At 36.6% G+C, this 20,462-nt stretch overlaps 1 protein-coding gene across 6 annotated transcripts in view; it reads left to right on the forward strand.

Annotated features, from left to right (window-relative positions):
* The window catches only part of PCDH9 (protocadherin 9), an 838,035-nt gene extending 827,718 nt beyond the window's left edge, over positions 1–10,317 (forward strand). For all 6 annotated transcript variants that reach the window (XM_081128654.1, XM_081128657.1, XM_081128655.1 and 3 more), the window contains one exon: positions 8,173–10,317. In XM_081128654.1, the coding sequence (XP_080984780.1) occupies positions 8,173–8,546 (374 nt within the window). In that variant the 3' untranslated portion in view covers positions 8,547–10,317. The remainder of the gene's footprint in view (positions 1–8,172) is intronic.
* Positions 10,318–20,462: the final 10,145 nt, after the last annotated feature.

The raw sequence follows: 20,462 nt of genomic DNA on the forward strand, positions 1-20,462 counted from the left end.
TAAGGAAGTGCTCTTCATTTCTCACGAGCTATAAAGTCTGTCCAAATAGCAAAATCCTCTCCAGCAGAGAATCTGCTGCTTCGGCTGGCCACGTGTTATTGTGTTTGGACTGTATCCATCTGCAAATGTTGACTTTTCATCTGTGACCAAGGACAAAAATCTGTATGAGAAACGTGTAAAACATTTAATCCCTGTTTACTTGTTAACCAAGGTTTTGTCAAATCCTGCGGGTGTCGGTTTTTTGCATTTGTTTCTCAAGGTGACTGAACATGCATTCACAATGTTGTGTTTAAATCTGGGCTGGAAGGTAAAGCCCTGATTAAACCATTAGGTGTTTACTTAGACATAGAAATATAAATCTTGGTCTAAATATAGTTTCTCATTCCAAACCTAAATGTGACCAAGGTAATAGAGTAATCTACAGGAGCAACTGATTAATAATTTCTTTGCCCTGTCTTGAGTTTCTCATTGGTAAAACAAATATAACATTGAAAAGTCTGATTATCTATGACAAACCACAGTGATGTTTAATAACAGAACAAGAGGATGGTAAACTAAGTAATGCATCAAAATATAGCCTTTGTTCTCAATTTATAGATGAGAGTCTAAGAGCTAAGAAATCTAAAATTACTTTCACAAAATCCATGCTAATTTATCCTTTGAATCTACTTTGCTGTTTGTGATAGCTATGATGATCATGTGACTTAAGATCTCTGGGTTGATTCTGATTTTAGATATGTTATGCAAAAATCTCTTGAACCTAACATATGATCAAATTAAAATTATGGGATGAATGAATGAATGAATGGAAAATATTTTTTTCCATAAGGGTGCTAAAATTTGCCAGATCTATTTTTAAATTTAGACTGTTAACATAATTATGCTATATTATTTCATATAAAAATCTGAGTGACAGTGGCAATAAAATGTATACATTTTTTTCTGTATAATAAGAGCAGAATGATAATATTTATATCCATGTACCATTGATTTAAAAGTATTGATTGGAAATAGTATAATGTGATCTGAATAGACAGAAAGTATCAAAAGGGAATGTGGGCAATGCTTACCAGGATCCTCTGTCATGCCAATCCTCATATTTGAAATTAAATTTTACAAATTTAGAATGGAAGCAAATTAACTGATTTGATTTGCAATAGCCACTGTTCAATAAATATAGAAAATGATGATGGAATAGTGGATAGTAAGGGTGCCTGTCAAGTGAATCTTCCTGACATCTTTTCAGGCCCCTCTAGATTTACATAAACATATAGTTTCAGCTTTCCATTTGAGATAACCCACAAAAATCATAAGAAATTTTTATGCAGTTACACCTTGTCTCAAGTAAGTAAATAAATAAATAATAAAAATAAAGGTGAAAATGAACTAGGAAAAAAATTAAATATATTTTGTATTGATCTCCTAGAGATACTAAAATAAACTTAAAATGTAGTGGGTGGAAGATTGACTAAGGTAAGGAACAAGTATGAAAATTAAGATTTTTTTGTAATATTAATTACAGCAATTGCAAAACAAAATTATAGGATAAAGACCTACATAAAAGTGAAGACATTATATCTTTGTGCCTAAATATCAGGGAAAGTGCTTCAGCGAATCTAAATCTGTGAATGTATCTTTCAACTTAAGGTGTTTAGTGATGCACAATTCTTTGCATACTACACTTATGCTAGGGCAATATCTAGGGAAAATACAGCAAAACTGGAACTTGAGAACAAATTTTTGCATAAAAATAGTGCTATATGTTCTTACCACAAAAAAAGCCATTATACCATCACAGTCAGTTATGTTTTGCATGCAAAGGATATATTTCTATAATGAAAATTAAACAAGTTGAAAAATTGAGACTTGATAAGATTCATCCAACATGATATAAATATGACATATTTTATAATTCAATTTTGGCAGGTTGTTTAGTCTTATTTTACCCACCAGTAAAAATTCTAAGGAAAATTCATTCTCATAAAAGGCCAAACTTTCATATAGTATGAAGCCTAACCAGGAATAAGAAGGTCTCATGATTTTTTTTTTAATGCCTGTTTCTAGCTTTCGCGTTAAGGAGCTTCAAGTCATCAGGTTGAAAAGCAGGTGGTCACCAGCCCAGAAGCTACTTGTAATTACAGCAGTGAGTTAATCAATGAAGTAACAATTCTGCTTCCAGGGAAATTAAAATGAGATCAAGGCTCACTCAAGTATCCCACCATTTAAGTATAGCTGGAGATCCATTAACTTGGATTGTTTCACATTTTGAACCTGCATCTTTAAAAGTTAACAATTCTAGCAGCTCTCTGACAGCTAGCTGTTGCCTAAACCACAGGAAAAGTGTTTTGTTTGGTTTTGAGTGAGAAGGTGAGCTGTGCAAAGATGGAGAGGGAAATACATTGAAACCTGACATAAATATTAACTGAGACAACTTTCAAGAAAGCTTTCTGTAATGTGTTTTGTTTTTGCTGTCAACATTTTAATGCAGAAACAGATGGCTGTACAATTTTATCAGCACTTGTGTCTTTATACATTCAGAAATCAGGAATGATAAGCCAACTCATGGACTGCAGATTGTGAAAGGGAACAAATAATTTAGGTTTAGAAAAAAAAAAATTATTAAATGTTTTAGTGTTAAGAAGAAAACCTAATGTGGGACTTTGATTATTTTTAAGAGAAAGAAAACAAATTTGTGTAATGCTAAAATTATTGATAAGCAGTTTGTAATCCTGATCTGGACTATAAATAGATATTGTATGATGTGGAACAAATAGGACATTACAAAATATACAAAGAAATTGAAGAAACAGTAAAAAACACATGCATGAGCGTGCTCACCTGTGTAAAATCTCAAGACATTTTTTGAGTCCAGCACAGTCTCTGGTGCATGTGATGCATGTTAGGTATTCAGTAAAGGCTCATTGAAAAAATGTATAAATAAATATAAATATAGTTATCTATCTATACCATTACCCATAGTGATAACATTAAAATAATTATATGTCAAAGATAAAGAATACTGTATTGCATATACATTTTGCAGTATTAGTTAAAATTTCCTGATATTTTAAATGCTATATATTTGATGGGAAATCATAGGTTATTTTAAATCATATTTTGGAAAATGACAATATTCAATATCAATTCTTTATAAAGAATATTTTTTCTCCTCTTCAAAAGGCCTAAAATTTTCTTGAATGGTTTTAAAAATGAGAGGAACAAATTAGAAACTCTTCAGTGTTTAGCATGCTCCGGATTATATACTTTTAAAGGACAGGGACTGTTTTAGGGAACTAGTGGAATGGCTGTGTTCTTTTTAACCATTCATCACCAAAAAAAAAAAAAAATGTTTTTTCTTTTTTTACCAATTCATGAAACAGACTTTATAGAAGACAACTTATAAGCATTATTGTTTACCAAAATAAAACTCTTTTTTTTTTTTTTTTTTAAATATCAGGCAACTATTAGGAGTTATATATAGGCTCAAATAAAAAAAGGAAATTTTCTCTGTTTAATTTCATGTCCAAAATAAAAATTTACCAAAGAATAAAGTATATTTTCCAACAATACAACTCACACTATCAAGGACATAACCAATTAGCTTATTTTTTTTAACTTTTTTTTTTTTTTTTTTTAAATCTCTTTTTCCCAGGTCTTTTTCCCTGGCAAGAGTCTGATCGATTTCCTTACTTGAGTAAATCCGTATCTCACCAATTCCGTCTAGAGCTCTCAAACTCCTAGATCAGCATGCACCCACCCTCATTGTGCAGAATTCATGTACCAGATGTCTTGGGACAGCCCCTGTGCCCTGTAGTCTGAGAAATTACTCAAATTAACGGACTCACAGAGAGCCCAGCTAACCCACCCTGCTTGCCACACAGAAGCTGCCCCTAAATTCCACCTTCCTCTTACGCTGTTCCTTGCGCCACCCCCTGTGTAGCACGGCCTGGTGGCCTGTTCTCTGGAACTCTAAAAACTCCTGGCTTTCATCTGAGTGTCATTGCATTGTATCCCACCTTTTGATGAATATTTAAATCTTACCCAACAAGCGGGTACTGAAAGGACTTACCTAAGAATCTACAAAACTTCTGTAAATTTATGCATAGACTTTATCAAAAGTGTCCAAATTTATTTACATAAATGAATCATAAGAAATTCAATTCTCACACAGCAATTAATATAATTTAATGGGAAAAAGCTCAATTTTTGCAAGTTAATGCTTTAGAATAGCACACAGAAATTTTAACCATAAATGTTTTAAATTGTCAATTAACTGTAAGAACTTTCAGAAAAGAGGAGACATGATATAGCTTGGAACAAACAAAGACCATCTGTTACCTTGCATAGGGACATGCCTCCCGAAATCAGTTAACTGCCTTCCGTACCTTCCCAATGACACTTTCTTCTCCCCTTTCAGTTTGTTACTTTTAAGGCAATTATTTGTTTCCCAGGATAAGCCAAAAGATCCATGAGGATAGTGCTGGCATCTGTTTTGTTCACTGTTATATATTTGGTGCTTGTCACAGTGTCAGCATATAGTACATGCTCAGTAAATATTTATGGCATAAATAAATGTTACCAATTCTGAAAATAAATAGAAGAAAGAAAATAATATATTCTATTTGTTAAATTGTGTCACTCAGTGCTGAAGACGTAGGGTTCACATGTACTTACAAATACACAAACGTTATTCTCAACCCTTGGATACTATTTTTTAATTTAATAAGAGGGCAATTCATGTTGGATAAACCTATGTTAAAAATAACTTTGCATATTCTCTATCCTGTCTTTTTTTATGAACTCAGTTAAAACCTGAATCTATCAGCTGAAAAGTTACTTTTTCTCCTTTTGGAGATATTAACAAGAAAAGAAATACTTATTAGTGGTTCTGGGAAAGTAAAGATTAAGGTTTGGCCTCAAGATATATTTCGCATCAAATTGGTGATTACATTATCTCCATCAATGTTTAGAAAGGAGTGAATAAGTCTAACAGAGAAGTTAAATAATTATTTTATTAACTGTCACAAAATATTGTGAGGCAGAGATTTGTGCTAAGGAAGCTTTTGGTTTGATGTTTGTGAAATCAGTATCTTCTATTATAATTATATAAGGTCTGCCTTTAAGGGGATGATACCACTAATTTCTCAGTACATTCTCAATCTCATAACATTTTAATTGACAATTAACATTATTCACAGGCCATCATTATTGCTTAGGACTATGAGGAATCAGAAGACTGATAAGTCATTTTTTCCCCCCATCAAAGGATTTTAAATCTAGTCAGGAGAAAACAAAACTAAAAGCAGATACTCATGAATGTACAGACCCTCCCTACCCCCAAAGAGAAAAATGTTATTAAGGTAAGAGCTGAGGGAGTTCAATTAGGAAATTTGTTATTCGTCAATAGGGGAAGATCTGGGGAAACCCTCCAGGTGCACATGAGACATGAATTGGTCGAGTTTGGGAAGCTTGCCGTGGTACGTGGGAAACAAGGTGACCCTGATAGAGTCAGTAATTAAATGAAAACAGGCCAGGCGAAAAGCCTCTTCTAAGCCTGTGATCCTAATGTGAGGAGAATGGGTTAGTTTGGGGAAAATGTGTTAGCTCTCTGGATACAGAGCCAGTGAGCATATGAAAGCAAATCTAAAAGGGAGAAATTGCATCAAACTTTTAAAATGTGGACAGAATTCAGAAGGCAAAGAAAGGCTCATAGAGAAGATTAAATTAAATATCCTAAAAAGTAAGTAATCATTGGAGGTCTATGAGAGAAACAACTTTAAGTAATAACGATGTGTTTAAACAACATAAAACTGCTTTTGAGGAAATGGGAATATGAGTCAGATGGGAAGGAATTTTAAGATTACTCTAAAGGGCATATTTTAGATTTGAAAAATGACTAAAATTTGAGTTGATAAGAAAGTACATTTTAGTCACACTTTTATTTTTCCCCCACATCCAGTGTCCATTCTGGCACTGCCTGTGTTTTGTGATCTCAGGTATTTGCTATGAACTCTAGCCTATCTCAGCAGGTGTTTGGGTTTTTTTTGTTTTTTTGTTTTTTTAAAAAATATATCTTTATTGATTTCAGAGAGAGGAAGGGAGAGGGAGAGAGAGAGAAACATCAATGGTGAGAGAGTCATTGATCGGCTGCCTCCTGCAGGCCCCCGACTGGGGATCGAGCCTGCAACCCGGGCATGTGCCCTGACAGGGAATCGAACGGTGATCTCCTGGATCCTAGGTCCATGCTCAACCGCTGAGCCACGCCCGGCCGGGCAGCAGGTGTTGTTTAACATGCAAGAAAGAACTACATATTATTAAATCAAGTAGATGATAGTATAATAAAAACCCCACAATTATTGGGCACTTTAAAATGGTAGTAGTGCTAACATGGGCTTTAGCAAAGATCTACATTTCAATTCTTCAGTTATTTTAATTGTTCATTAAGCAACCTTGCTGGTATGTATTCTGCATTTTCTTCTACACTTTTATTCTGATGACTCTGCTTTTCAAATTGCTGTATGCCTCAGGCATTCTTACCTATCCACTTAACCTCATTCATAAAATCAATTCCTAATTTCCAAGCTATCACTTATCACTTGACTGTTTAATCAAGGGAGAAAAAAACAACAAAAAACAACTTTTTCCTTAACTATTTGACTGTTGTTCAGTAAATGGGCTGATATCTTTACACAATTACAAAAGAATTTCCTTTTCAAATCATGGCCAAAATGTTTGTTCTAAATTGCCTGCTGGTAAAAAAAAAAAAATAAAGATAAATACCTATGTTGACTTTTGCCCCTGAATACTCGACTCCATATGATCCAATTTGCAATTTAGCTATAGTTTTGTACATTACAAATCTTGAAAATAGGTTAAGCTCGTTAGGAAGCAAATTCAGTCTTTCGAATCAAATGGATTCTTTATTTATTTGAATTTCAGAATGCTTTCAGCGGGCCAGGTGTGCCTTAGTAATAAACTGTAGTGAAAGTATCCTTTAAAATAATTACTTAATTTTTTTAAATGTTGCAAAATTGTTTTCATGTGATTTCATATATAAGAACAAATATCTACATGGAAAACCAATATTATATATAGCCATTTAGAATATTTATTTATTTTGAGCATTTTTTAATAATATATTTGAAGTAGTACTTTTTCATTTTGTTTTCACGGAGTTGTAGTTTTTACATATTCTTCAACATTGTGCATAAAAATTTCTATTTTTCAGAATTTCTCATAAATATGAGCTTTTTGTTAAGAATTAAGAAATAAATCAGTAATAATACAAATGCCACAGAAAGAGTTGATCAGAAATGATATATCATGGTATTACGCAAAGTGCTGAGGTCCCAGAAAACCTCAGTGTATTGTTTGTGGATTCCAAAGAAATAACACAGAGGACTGGCTGTGAAAAACATGGGTTTATTAGGATTTATATGTGGACCAGTGGTGGCTGACTGGTGAAGCTGACTGCAGCACCGGCTGCCACTGGTGAAGTTGTCCTGTTAAGTCCCATCTGGCCTGCAGATAGCCACACCAGGGATGGTTGGCAGGTACTATTGTTTTGACACCACCCATATTTTCCCAGCACAAGGTTTTATAGAGTACAGAAAACAGAGAGAAACACGGTATGCAGGGCGAGGAGGCCATGTATAAATTGTGTAAGATCAAAACACTAGCTGTTTACAATCCAGGCTCACATCTAGAAGCAGTTTCTCTTTGGCTTTTCTTAGACGGAGTTGTTGGCCAGGTTCCCAAGGTCTCACAATCTAGACTTGGCTATGTTCCCACTGAGTGGGAGAGGGAGTTGGAGCATAGGAAAGGGCCCCCATGTTCTCATTTAACATACACCTGGGTATCTGTTTGTCCATATCTGTCTGTGTATATGTATCTATCTATTTACTTATCTATTTTTCTATTGTATTTTTTTTTCTGGATGTAAACAAAGGTTTAAAGAAGAAAAGAGATAATGCTTACCTCTATAACAAGACATTTGATTCCTTCTATGTTATTCTTAAAAGACTAGAGAAAAAAATATCTTTGAATTGTTTAACTTAATATACTTTTCATGAGAAAATGAGATCATCAATGCCCCTTTCTCTAGGAGATAATTTTAAATGAAAATTCTAACTGCTTTCTCCTCTTATTTTCTCTGTCTCTTGTCCTCTGCAGATGGGCCTCTGGGCCCCCGGGGATTAGCTGAAGCTACAGAGATGTGCACTCAAGAGTGCTTGGTTTTGGGTCACTCTGATAATTGCTGGATGCCTCCTGGCTTGGGTCCATATCAGCACCCCAAATCTCCTCTCTCAACTTTTGCACCCCAGAAAGAATGGGTCAAGAAAGACAAGCTTGTGAATGGGCACACCCTTACCAGAGCCTGGAAAGAAGACAGCAACAGGAATCAGTTCAGCGATCGTAAGCAGTATGGCTCCAACGAAGGCCATTTCAACAACGGCAGCCACATGACAGACATTCCTCTGGCTAATCTGAAGTCTTATAAGCAAGCAGGAGGTGCTATCGAGAGTCCTAAGGAGCACCAACTCTAAAAAACAAAAAACAAAAAAGGCTGTATGGGACTTAATAACATTAATCTAAATAGACATGCTAATACTGTGTGTGTCAGAGCTTTATGTATTCAAAAGATCTCTACAACTATGCCCCTTGTAGCAGGGATATTCATAACTTTGTGTTAGCACCATGGAGGATACAATGTTTTACACCATAAGAGAGAAGATAGTTTTACTAGCCATGTGATCTTGTTTACTAGAATTGATTAAACTCTCTCCATTGTGCAAATATTCTTTTTTTTTTTAAATTGCATTTTATTTTGACCCTGGACTGCTGCTATGAACAATAGAATATGCATTTGGAGAGTAAGAAAGTTCCATGGATTAGAATGATTGACAAATATATCCAGTTAGAAAATTGTGCTCTTTTTGTCATTGATTTGTGCTGGGACTGCTATACTTGACATTATACTTCAAATGAAACTTAAAAAGATAAGCATTAAACCTATTGTGCTGTTAACAACGTTAGTGGACACTTGTAAGTCAGTGTTAAAGTATTTGTAAATAGAAGCAAGTTATTATTAACAACTTTTGTGTACTTAAAATGTTCACCTAAAAAATGTTGTAGCATAATTCTGTGTTATATGGTTGCTTCTTTCCTTTTTTTTTCATTTGCCTTTTTGTTGTTTCTTTTAGTGAGGTGTTTCTACGTTAGTAGTCTGTCTTGACACACATTGTTCAAAGGCTCTCAAACACTTGTGTTTTTAAACAGGTTCTGGAAACTTGCTTCTTCTATGATAGCTTATAATGCCGAGATTCTGTATAACATAAAGATAAAAAGTAAAAACTTTATATTAGAAAATGACTTCTGCGAAATTCAGAACCTATTTTTTTGACATCCTTACTTTCAAAGTAGGCAAAAGCAAATCACTTAATTAGTAGTATTAAGTGAAAGAGTAATGGGAAAGTGTTATTGTTCAGAAAGTGATATAATATCCTGTACTTGTCACTCATGAAAAACTAATGTATCAAAATTAGCATATATTAAAGAAAAATTACTATTTAAAAATAGTTACAATTGGGCAAATGTGTGTCTACAACTTTGTTGAAATGGCAGTTTGTGTTGATCCTCATATACAATAATGTTGTTGTAACACAAGTGTTAGACCATAGCCACAAAATATTTAATGTGTTGTGCCTTCATGATGTAACAGAACATTCTCCAGGTAGGCTAGTTGGGGGAAATAAAGGGATAAATCTCTAATTATTGCTGTTTAACTGTTTGTTATCATAATTGGTCAATGCCTGGCAGGTACCAGCATCACGTCACTTAGGTCAAACCAACAGAGTGACAACTAATGTTAATAAGATCTCAGTTGCACGTGCAAACAAATCCAAATTTGAACATTCTTAGGAGGTTTTTGTTAAGGCATGACAGATGATTTAAACAAATAAATAGCATGCAACAAATTGTCTTTATTGAAAGAAGTGAAAGTTATCTTAATGACGCGGTTCAACATCAGTTTAAAAGTGAAAAAAAAATAAAAATAAAAAAAGGTTTGCTAATCTGATAGTTAATTTGTTACCAAAAATAAAATTACTTTGTAAATAGCAATTCACATTTTTTCACAATATAATGAAAAATAATGGGTAGGGGTGCATTGCTTATTGCAGTACATTTTTGTCAGTTTGTGAGGGGTGTTTGATGACTTTGACAGAATAAATATCTAAACAATTATCCTTGTTACTGCTTTGCCAGTTACGTTATTTACAATTATTCAGCTCTTGCAATAAACGTTCTGAATTCCTGATTGCAGTGTGTTAATTCTTGGTCAACATCCAAAGTGACAATTTCTACTCTAATTGTTGGTTAAATACATGTTGATAAAACAACTTTTCATTAGAAATCAAGAGATTTGTTAGAGGTTTAATACCTTTGTCTTGAAAATATGGTTCCAAGTGATAGTAAAGTCCGCTAGTGGTCTATGAAATCATTTTCTAGGGAAATTCATGGGGGAAATCTGGTTCCCTTTCAGCTCAAGATTCATACAGATTTCATCAAAGTGAATTCCCAAGTCAGAAACTGGGAAGGTAGCATTGGTGAGCTATTGAAGCTATCTTCTTGACTCAGTCTTTTTAATAAGAGTTTATGGAACAAATTCTCATATATTTCATTGTGTTGACAGTGGCAGAAGAGGACCACTCTGGGATTAAGGCCTTAAAACAAGGGCCAAAACCTCATCTATATTTCTTTCAGATTAGGAAAATAGGCACACAGAGCTTTCAAGGACAATAAGACACTCACACACATATACCATGTATTTATATTGACCATAGAGCAACTAGATCAGTGTTCACTGATGTTAGGGTTTTAGGGTAAGTAAGCCAGCCTGCTTCTTCCTCTAGAGCTTTTAGAAGAATTGGGAAGTAAGAGTTAGGAGACAGAGCTCGGCCAGGCATGGCTCAGCAGTTGAGCATCAACCTAGGATCCAGGAGACTGAGGTTCAATCCCCATTCAGGGCACATGCCTGGGTTGCGGGCTCGATCTTCAGTTGGGGATGGCAACTCTCATCACTGATGTTTCTATCTTTTTCTCTCCCTCTCCCTTCCTCTGAAATCAATAAAGATATATTAAAAAAAGAAGAAGAAGAAGAAAAGAATCAGGAGATAGAGACAGAGAGGTAAAGATATCTGCTTGGACCAGTGGCTGCAAGTGAAACCTTAACCCTTCTAAGCCAGACTTATCCCTTACCCTGGGCTCACCTGTTGCACCACTCTCCTTCCCTTCACAGGGGCCAAGCCTGCCCCAGGATGCAGAGAATGAATCTATTCTGAAAACAGAACTGACTGGGCAGGGGGGCCCATACTTTCACAGTTCTCAGTTCTTTCCTTCATTTTTTTTTTTTTTTTTTTTACCAATAAGGTAAGTTAATTCCCTCTGCCTTGAAGAATAAAAGACGAAAGAAACTAAAATAACTTCTCTCATATTTTCCCTTCCCATAGAGAGTGAATAGAATAGAAATGCCCTTCTTTTTATGAAAGTAAACAAACAAATAAAACAACAGAATTTTGGAAAAGAAATTCCACATCTCCACCGTATTTCTCTAATAAATACAACAATATTTACTCTTATCAAGACATTTGGTTGTATGTAACTGTTAAACTTTAAGATTGATAACATTACAAACTAAAGAATTTACTCAAGTAAATAAAATAACAGTCATAAGTGACTACTTAAAAAATATCACCCACATTGTTTTATCGTGTAGAGATTGAATATTATGAATCATTATTTGCCTGGAAATCAAAGCCATTGACATTTCCTAGGGAAGCACCCTTGTATGAAATGTATAAAAATACTGATTTTTAGAGTGATTATCAAATATTACAATGCTATATACTAACGCATTATCTAAGGCAGGTATAGAAATAAACTTTATAAAGCTGAGTATCACCAATTTGAATGAGCATTTCTACATCTATACTAATATAAAATATATATTAAAATAATGGCCATTCATTAATAGACTGAGTAGTCATTTTGCTCCACTGATGCTACTGAGCAAATCTCATTCAGTGTAGAGCAGTGTTCCCCAACCCCCATCCCTTTTTAGCTAAAGCTACAAATGCAGCTGAGTCCCAGAAGCCATTCGAGTATTTATTAAACTCTCTTGGCTCGAAGCCAGGAATGGCTAATTATTAGTAGTGAGGAGTTTTGGCAGCTAGGGATGAAAGGGATGCCTTGTCGGTTTTAATTCTAATGTGAATGCCAGGGTGTTACTTTGTAAGAGGGCAAACCAAACTATGAAAAGGAGGAGTGGTGTTGCAAGCTTAAAAATGCTTCATTGTTCTGCTTTGTTTTAAATAAAGCTGATCTTCTCTTCCTAAAGATGCTCCTTCATTGGTTCTGTTGAAAGAAATTGCTTTCAAATTCCCCCAGTGTCCTTAAAGGCCCAGTGATCACATAATGAATTTTCTATATACTGTTCTTCCTCTTTCACAACTACCAGTCTAGATTTTAGTAGATGCCAACCAAGCTTTACACTGTAAGAAAAATATAAAATATCTCTATAAGGTATGCACTATGAAACATGACTATCATAATGATAAGTCACATCAGTTCATTGAAAGTATAGATTATAGACTGTAATATGTGATCACAGCTTTCATAAGCTATTGTTTCTCCTTTGGCACTTCATGACTTAGGGTAGCATGCAAGTCTACCTCACACTCTGCTGCAGTTGCCCCGTTGCTGTCCACCCCCACCAGAGACACTGCGCGGTGGCCATCTGCCTATGGAAAATGCTAAAATTACAGCAGCTCTCATTTAATTTTTAATTTTTATTTATTTTAATTTATCTTTATTGTTGAGAGTATTACAGGTGTCCCATTTTCCCCCCAATTGACCCCCTCTACTTCGCTCCCACCCCCTCCCCAGGCCTTCACCCCATTATTGACTGTGTCCATGGGTTATGCATATATGCATATAACTTCTTTGGTTAATCTCTTCCCACCCTCCACCCCCCTTCCCTCTTTCCTCTGAGATATGACCATCTGTTGCATGCCTTAATGTCTCGATCTATTTAGTTCATCAGATTCTTTTGTTCATTAGCTTCTTCTTAAAGAAGACCCTTCAACTTTTCCTGTAGTGCTGGTCTGGTGGTGATGAACTCCTTTAGCTTTTCCTTATCTGTGAAGCTTTTTATCTAACCTTCAATTCTAAATGATAGCTTTGCTGGGTAGAGCAATCTTGGTTGTAGTTCCATGTTTTTCATCACTTTGAATATTTCTTGCCACTCCCTTCTGGCCTGCAAAGTTTCTGTTGAGAAATCAGCTAACAGTCGTATGGGTGCTCCCTTGTAGGTAACTAATTGCTTTTCTCTTGCTGCTTTTAAGATTCTCTTAGTCTTTTACCTTTGGCATTTTAATTATGATGTGTCTTGCTGTGGGCCTCTTTGGGTTCCTCTTGTTTGGGACCCTCTGTGCTTCCTGGACTTGTAAGTCTATTTCTTTCCCCAGGTAGAAGAAGTTTTCTGTAATTATTTTTTCAAATAGGTTTTCATTTTCTTGCTGTCTTTCCTCTCCTTCTGGCACCCCAATAATACAAATGTTGGGCCTCTTAAAGTTGTTCCAGAGGCTCCTTATACTATCTTCATATTTCTGGATTCTTTTTTCTTTTTGCTCTTCGGGTTGAGTGTTTTTTGTTTCCTGATCTTCCAAATTGCTGATTTGATTCTCAGCATCCTCTACTCTACTGTTGATCCCCTGTAAATTATTCTTCATTTCAGTTCCTGTAGCCTTCATTTCAAATTGGTACTTTATTATGTTATCGATTTTCTCAGTTATTTCCCTAATAGTCTGCTTAAACATCCTTATAAACAAAATTCTGGACTCTGTATCTGTTAGCTTGCTTGGATCCATTTCATTTAGTTCCTCTTCTAGAGATTTCTTCTGTTCTTTCCTTTGTGATATGTTTCTTTGCCTCCACATTTTGGCTGCTTCCACGTGTTTGTTTCTATGTATTAGGTGGAGCGGCTATGTCTCCTGGAATTTGTAGAGTGGCTTTGTGTAGTAGGTGTCCTGTGGGGTCCAGTGGCTCAGCCTCCCCAGTCACCTCAGCTGAGCCTTCTAGGTGCTCCCCTGTGTGGGCTGTGTGCACTGTCCTGTTGTAGTTGAGCCTTGGTTGTTGTTGGCATCCCTGGGAGGAACTGACCCCCCAGGCCAATCGGCTGTGAGAACCAGCTGCAACTACAGCCAAAGAGCTGCTGTGCTGAAGACACCCTTATGGAGCAGAATTTACTTCAGTGGAGCTTTGGTGTTCACCAAGTGGGCCCCCTGAGTGTGTCACTCGTGGATGTGGTAGGGTTGTAATCCAGCGTGGTCGAGTCTGACCATCAGGTGCACTGTCTCTGGGGCCTCCCGGGAGGTGCAAAGTCAGCCTCTGCCAGTGCCTTGCCCAGGGCCACCCAGCATGAGCTACACAGCAAACCGTAGTTGGCTGCTACTTGTGCTGGGCTTTGCATTGTCCAGGAGAGGCCAAGCTATGAGGCAATGCAGGCTGCTGCTAGTGCCAGGCCTGGGGCCACTTATCAAGCTGTATGGGGCCCGCTGCTGCTTGTTTGAGAGATTTTAGGAAAGTCCTAAGCATGAGGCTCGAGAGGCCACTTGCACAGAAAAGCCCCTGGAAATGGCCTGGATGAGCTGCAGGTGGGGAGGGGCGGGGCCTCCGGGAATCACGGGGCGGGGCCAAAGGTGTGAGTCATGTGCTGGCGATTCAGATATGGCGCCTGCCTGCTGGCTGTGTGCAGGGAGGACTCGCCAAAGGAGCAACGGCCTCTGCCAGCCCTTCTGCCTGGGAGGAAGCCGCCCCTCCGCCTCTCGCCTGGATTTCAGGCAGGTTAGTTCCCCCCCGAGTGTCCCAGGTCCTTTCAGGCCACTGCCCGGCGCTGGGCTCAGAGGGAGCGTCCGAGTGAGTCCATGTGCGGGCCCTTTGAGAGGAGCTGCTGGGGCTCCCGCGGCCTCCGCGACCCTCAGCGACAGTCCCCGCTGATTTCACAGCCCGGAGTTGTGGGGACATCTCTTCCCGGCCCTGGAGCTGGGCTGGGGGCCTGATGTGGGGCTGGGACCCCTCGCTCCTCTGGGAAACCCCCACCACCCAGATTCCCTCCGGGTTTAAACCGCGGCACCGGGTGTGGGCCAGCTGCTGGGTCTCCGGGATTCAGCCCCGATCCGCCCGCGTCTCTGCCCCTCCTGCGGGTCTCGGTGCTTCTTCAGCTCCCTGGTTGTGGGGCTTCTGTGCAGCCAGGTCTCAGGAGGCTCTGAGTGACGGTGGTTCTGTGTTTTAGTTGTGATTTTGGTGTGGTTGTGGGAGGCGGCGGGTGCAGCTGTGACCTACGCTGCCGTCTTGTTTCTCCACAGATACACTATTATCAGCAGCTCTCATTTTAAACCTTATCTTATTTCTAACACAAACAAATTTTAGATTGTTTTTCTCTACCCCCACCCCAAACCCCATATATCACAGAAAAATAAAATTGACAGAAAAATTACACACACACACATATATATATATATATATATATATATATATATATATATATATATATATACAGAAAATTGAGACAAAAGGAATGTGCATCTATATTTTGTATTTTTTCATAAATTCATGTCACCTGTTTTGTATCCTTTCCAGGAATAGGTCACATATTAGTCTATGAGATTACCGGGAACATAAGAGAAAACAAATGAAGATAAACACTCCATTTATCAGTAAATTACATAAAGTAAGTTTTTAAATTTCAGTGGATCACATTCTACCCTTATGATTTTCTCCAAAGTCTGATAACAAATGAACTATTACAAACAATGTTTAAATATGCTCATTTTTTCAAAGTTTAAGGTTTTTAAGTAATATTTTGTGTAAATGATGAATCTCACTATGTAAAATATATAAAATTCTATATAAAACTTATTTTTCTTGACTTATAATATTTTAAGTGTTAAATTATACATTACTTAAGTAACCTTGCTTACAAGTTTCATTCTTTGGAAAACATCATAATAATGGCATCTAGGCTGGTCCTCAGACCACTCATCACTGAGTTCCCTATAATAATCTAATTCTCCTCTCTGCACTATGGAAATGACTATTTTTCTTAGAAAAGACTAAAGTTTCAGGCAGAGGAAAAAATTTCTTCAGCTGCCATGGCCAAGGGGATTATAATCCCTATAAAACATATCACACTTCGACGATATGTTCTCATTCCCCAGCCTCACCCCCTTGTTTAAAGCATCCCTAATAAAATCCTGTTCAAAATCTAAAGGACCAGTGTCCCTCATAGCAGAGGTTACAAAAAATGGTTAAAATCATACTGCTCAGTGGGTTAGCTGGCCTTTCGTTAAGTTTCATAATATGACAGCTGACATGGAGTATTTTAAAAATTATTTACCTTTGGTTAGGATTGTCCCCAAACAGCAGTGGAAATAGTAGAGGTTTTAACCAGGGCCCAGAAATCTTTGGAGTAACAAAGAGAGGTCTCACACATCATGAAACAGAATATAATTTCCTGGAAAAATCTATCCAGCTGTACAATTGTCAGACTGAAACTTAAATATGTAGGACATTTATTTGCAGTCCTTTGTTTTTCTATAGCATGCAAATATCCTTCATAAGGCTTTGTCTTATTTATTCATTAATAATTATAACTGTTCTTATTTTATATTTATAATGCCAAGGTTATACCATGCATTATATATATTATATACATAGGTTATATAGCACCTGTTTTGCTCAGTATAGTTCTAAGAGCTTACGTGTATGAACGTTAAATTTTCTCACGTACTTTTTAATTTAGTACATGCTGCTTGCATCATCATATTACAGATGAGGGAACTGAGACGTGGGGAGTTCAATCGAGTCTGCTCTAGTCCTAGAGCGAGCTGGCACTGCCCACATGCTGGCCTGACTGTAGAATCTGAGCTCGTAACCTCTATGCAATGCGACCTCCTTACAAAAGATTCCAGCACTTTTTATTCTGAGACAGAATCATAAATTGCCTCTTTTTTTCTTAAACAAAAGCAATAAAATGACTTATTAACTTGTTCTGAAATAAATATACCCCTTCCTAGAGTTTGTTTTACCCAATGGATGGCATATTGATATGCTGGTTTAAATATTTTATTTATTAAATGTGGAACAATTGTGCTATTTAGCCTTGGGACAAAATACCCGCCGTCTAAAATGACACACAGGTTTAGAGTGAATACAGCCTAAACTGCGTCACTGGGAAATCTAGCGAAAGGTCCCTGCAGCTAGGTAAAACTGCTGAATTCTTTTACGTGCCCTAGGTGTATTTACTCACAGCTTACACCTTTTTACATAGCACTTGCCTTCTGTTCCTACCTCGGAAAATCAGGTGAGGAACAAAGTGAGCTACTTATCAGGCTTCCATTGCCAATAAAGAGAGCATTAAAATGAGACCAAAACCAGCCTGATAATTAACTTGGTGAGCCTATTTTCTTCCCGTCACGGAAATGCAGCTCCCATTGACATCCAGGGGAGCTCCACGCTCACGTGGAGAGGAGAATGGAATCCCCGAGCATCACGGAGAAAGCCACATGCTAAGCTTCAAAGCATAAATGCCCTCTCTCACTGCATCACTAATTTTAATCAACTCTTCTTACATCTAAAGTTTGGCTTATGGGCTAAATGGAGAAATACCTATTAATTTGACAAACAAGAATCCCAAACTACAGATATGAAGTAAATTCCTGTACTTATAATGCTAGGGTTATACCATGTAGCAGTACTTATTAGTCTACCCCTTCACCCAGGAATAGCTAACCACAGAGTTGAAATGTCAGCTCCCAGCCTTACAGCGCACTTGTTCATAACACAGTGCAATAACAAATGACGAAGTGTTAAATAGTAATATTCAGTTAAGAGTAGTTTAATAGCATCGTGATATCATTTATTAAGCCATTGTTCTATTAAGCCTCCCTTCTAGGGTAACTATTTATTTCTCTGATATATTTTGATCTTTAATTATTTGCTATAACATAATAGTTCATGTAAATAATTGAGTATTGAGTGCATAGGAAATACCTGTTCTTTATGTGCACACAATAATCAATGTGAGGACACCAGTAATATTAATCTTGAGAAAAAAACACATACAGGCATTTTCTTTAAAAAATGTTAACCTGGGAATCTTGGCATATTTTTATCATAGATAGATTTAAGGATACATAGTTATGTAGATGGTTGCATGTTATTTTTAGTATTTACTACTAATTACACATATGGTTATCTTTTGTGTTAATTTGGTATTGCTTATACAATTCCAGAATTCTAAGCAAAAAGCTCATCTATTACAAATACCTATTTCCCTGTGGGATGGCATTTAAACTACCCAGGGCCAATGAAATATCACTAGAGAAGAGATTGCCTTGGTTATGCATTCTAGGGGCTCATGAATTCATTTAAACTTAGGTGGTACAAAGAGAAATATTTAACTATTTAGTTCATGCTTGATGCCTTCCACAATATTTAGTGGAAGTGAAGTTCCTTATAATATTTCAGTATTTATTAAAATTAATAATGAAATGAGGATAAGGAGATTTAGCTTATAAATCCTACTTAAGTAAAAAATGTAATAATAAAGGAGATAATGGCCCTGAATCTCATCAAATTGAGAAATTCTCATTTTGCAGTATAAAACTTGGCATTTTCTATAATTGACACAGTCACCTTTTAATGAAGTAAGATCGGGAGAATAAAATTCACTTCATAGGCTTACTGTGAAGATTAAATGGGTTGATTCATTTATAGAGATTAGAATAGTGCCTGGAATGACGTAAGTGCTCTGTAAGTCAATTTATTATTATTATTATTATTATTATCATCATCATCATTATTGTTCTTAGTAGTAATAGTACATTTAAAACCTTTTCCAATCACAAAAATAATTAAATATGTTAGTTATACAGAACATCATAAGGGCATTATTTTTAGCCCTACTTCTACAAACTGTTACAGTCAAGATTTTCACTAATAAACTGCCTTCCACTCTCAGAGAAGGCCTTGCCCCTGACTCCCTCAACTATTTACCAAAACAGATAGAAACTTATCTGTATTTCCTTGTTTCTTTTCTTTCTTCCTTTCTGTTAAAATTCTTTAACTTTTCCGAACCTATATCTTTTGACTCTTTCAGGCTTATTTTATAATTATTCTATTGCTACTCTATAGTTCAGCCTGTGCAAACTGAAACACTTACAGACACCAGTTCAATATAGATAAATAAATTGAGCAAGAAACCATACTTACTTCCTTTGAAAGAGATAATGGTGACTATTTGGCCTCCATTAAAGATACTGGCCCAGCATTTGCCAAATCTTCCAAATTTTCAGATGAAACCTAAATTCCATAATTTGTGGAAAATTTCTCTCTAGAATATGCTATGGGCTTAAAATAAATAAACAAATCTGTGGTCTAATCATGGTACAAGGTAGCTTGTCTGTTAACTTGTTGGAAGTTCTCTCCTATTTTCTGTAAATTTAATCTCTTCTTACTTGCTCATAAGCTTATGTCTTTTCATAAGTATTTTAAAATGTGCAAGTCTCTCAAAAAAATAATAAAATAAATAGAAAACCTGGATCCCACTCATTTGTCTGCCTCTTCTGTTTTATCCAAGTCATGATCTTCTTGAAAATATACCAATTCATCAACACACCATAGTCTTTTTTTTTTTTTCTTCCCACTTCTAACCACTCCAACAAAATTTCTCTAAATTCTCTTGCCAAATTTATCTCTAAACCTAACGGCCCCTCTCAGGCTTTACTTCATTCAATCTCTTTAAAGCATTTCACGTCTACTTAGAGCATTCTACTCTTTTATTTTTGAAGTAATGAACTCTGCTGGGTTGTCTCCATACACTGAGGGCATATCTTAATATCCTATGCAAAACTCCTTCCTTTGTCCATGTTTTTAACAGTAGTTTTCCCCAAGGTTTTGATTTCTCTTACTCTGCAAACCCTAGGTAATCCCATTCATGTCAATGGTTCAATTACAAGTGCCCCAACCCTACAAATGTAGTCTGGCATTTTCTCCTACACACCAGATCCATGTAAACAACCGGCCAGTAAAATATCCCAGAAATGCCTCACACTCAATATTTTCAGCATCTCCATGCAGCTTCTAGGGAAGTCAGATCTCATGCTTCCAGACTATGTCCAAATCTGGAAATGGAGGAAGAACCAGAGCCTGTGTGTGCCTGGGCACCAGAGCTGCCCTGGGGTCCTGCTGTAGTTGGCGGGATGAAGGTGTTTGAGAACAACACTCACAGGGGGAGGTCAAGAGAGCTGATCATGTTGGGACATTATCCGTAGTGTGACAGTCCTTTCCACTCAACCACAAAAAAACACTAAAGCCATTAAACCATGAATGCCACTGAGGGC

The sequence above is a fragment of the Miniopterus schreibersii genome (genome assembly GCF_964146895.1).
Source record: "Miniopterus schreibersii genome assembly, chromosome: 2".
NCBI lineage: Eukaryota > Metazoa > Chordata > Mammalia > Chiroptera > Miniopteridae > Miniopterus > Miniopterus schreibersii.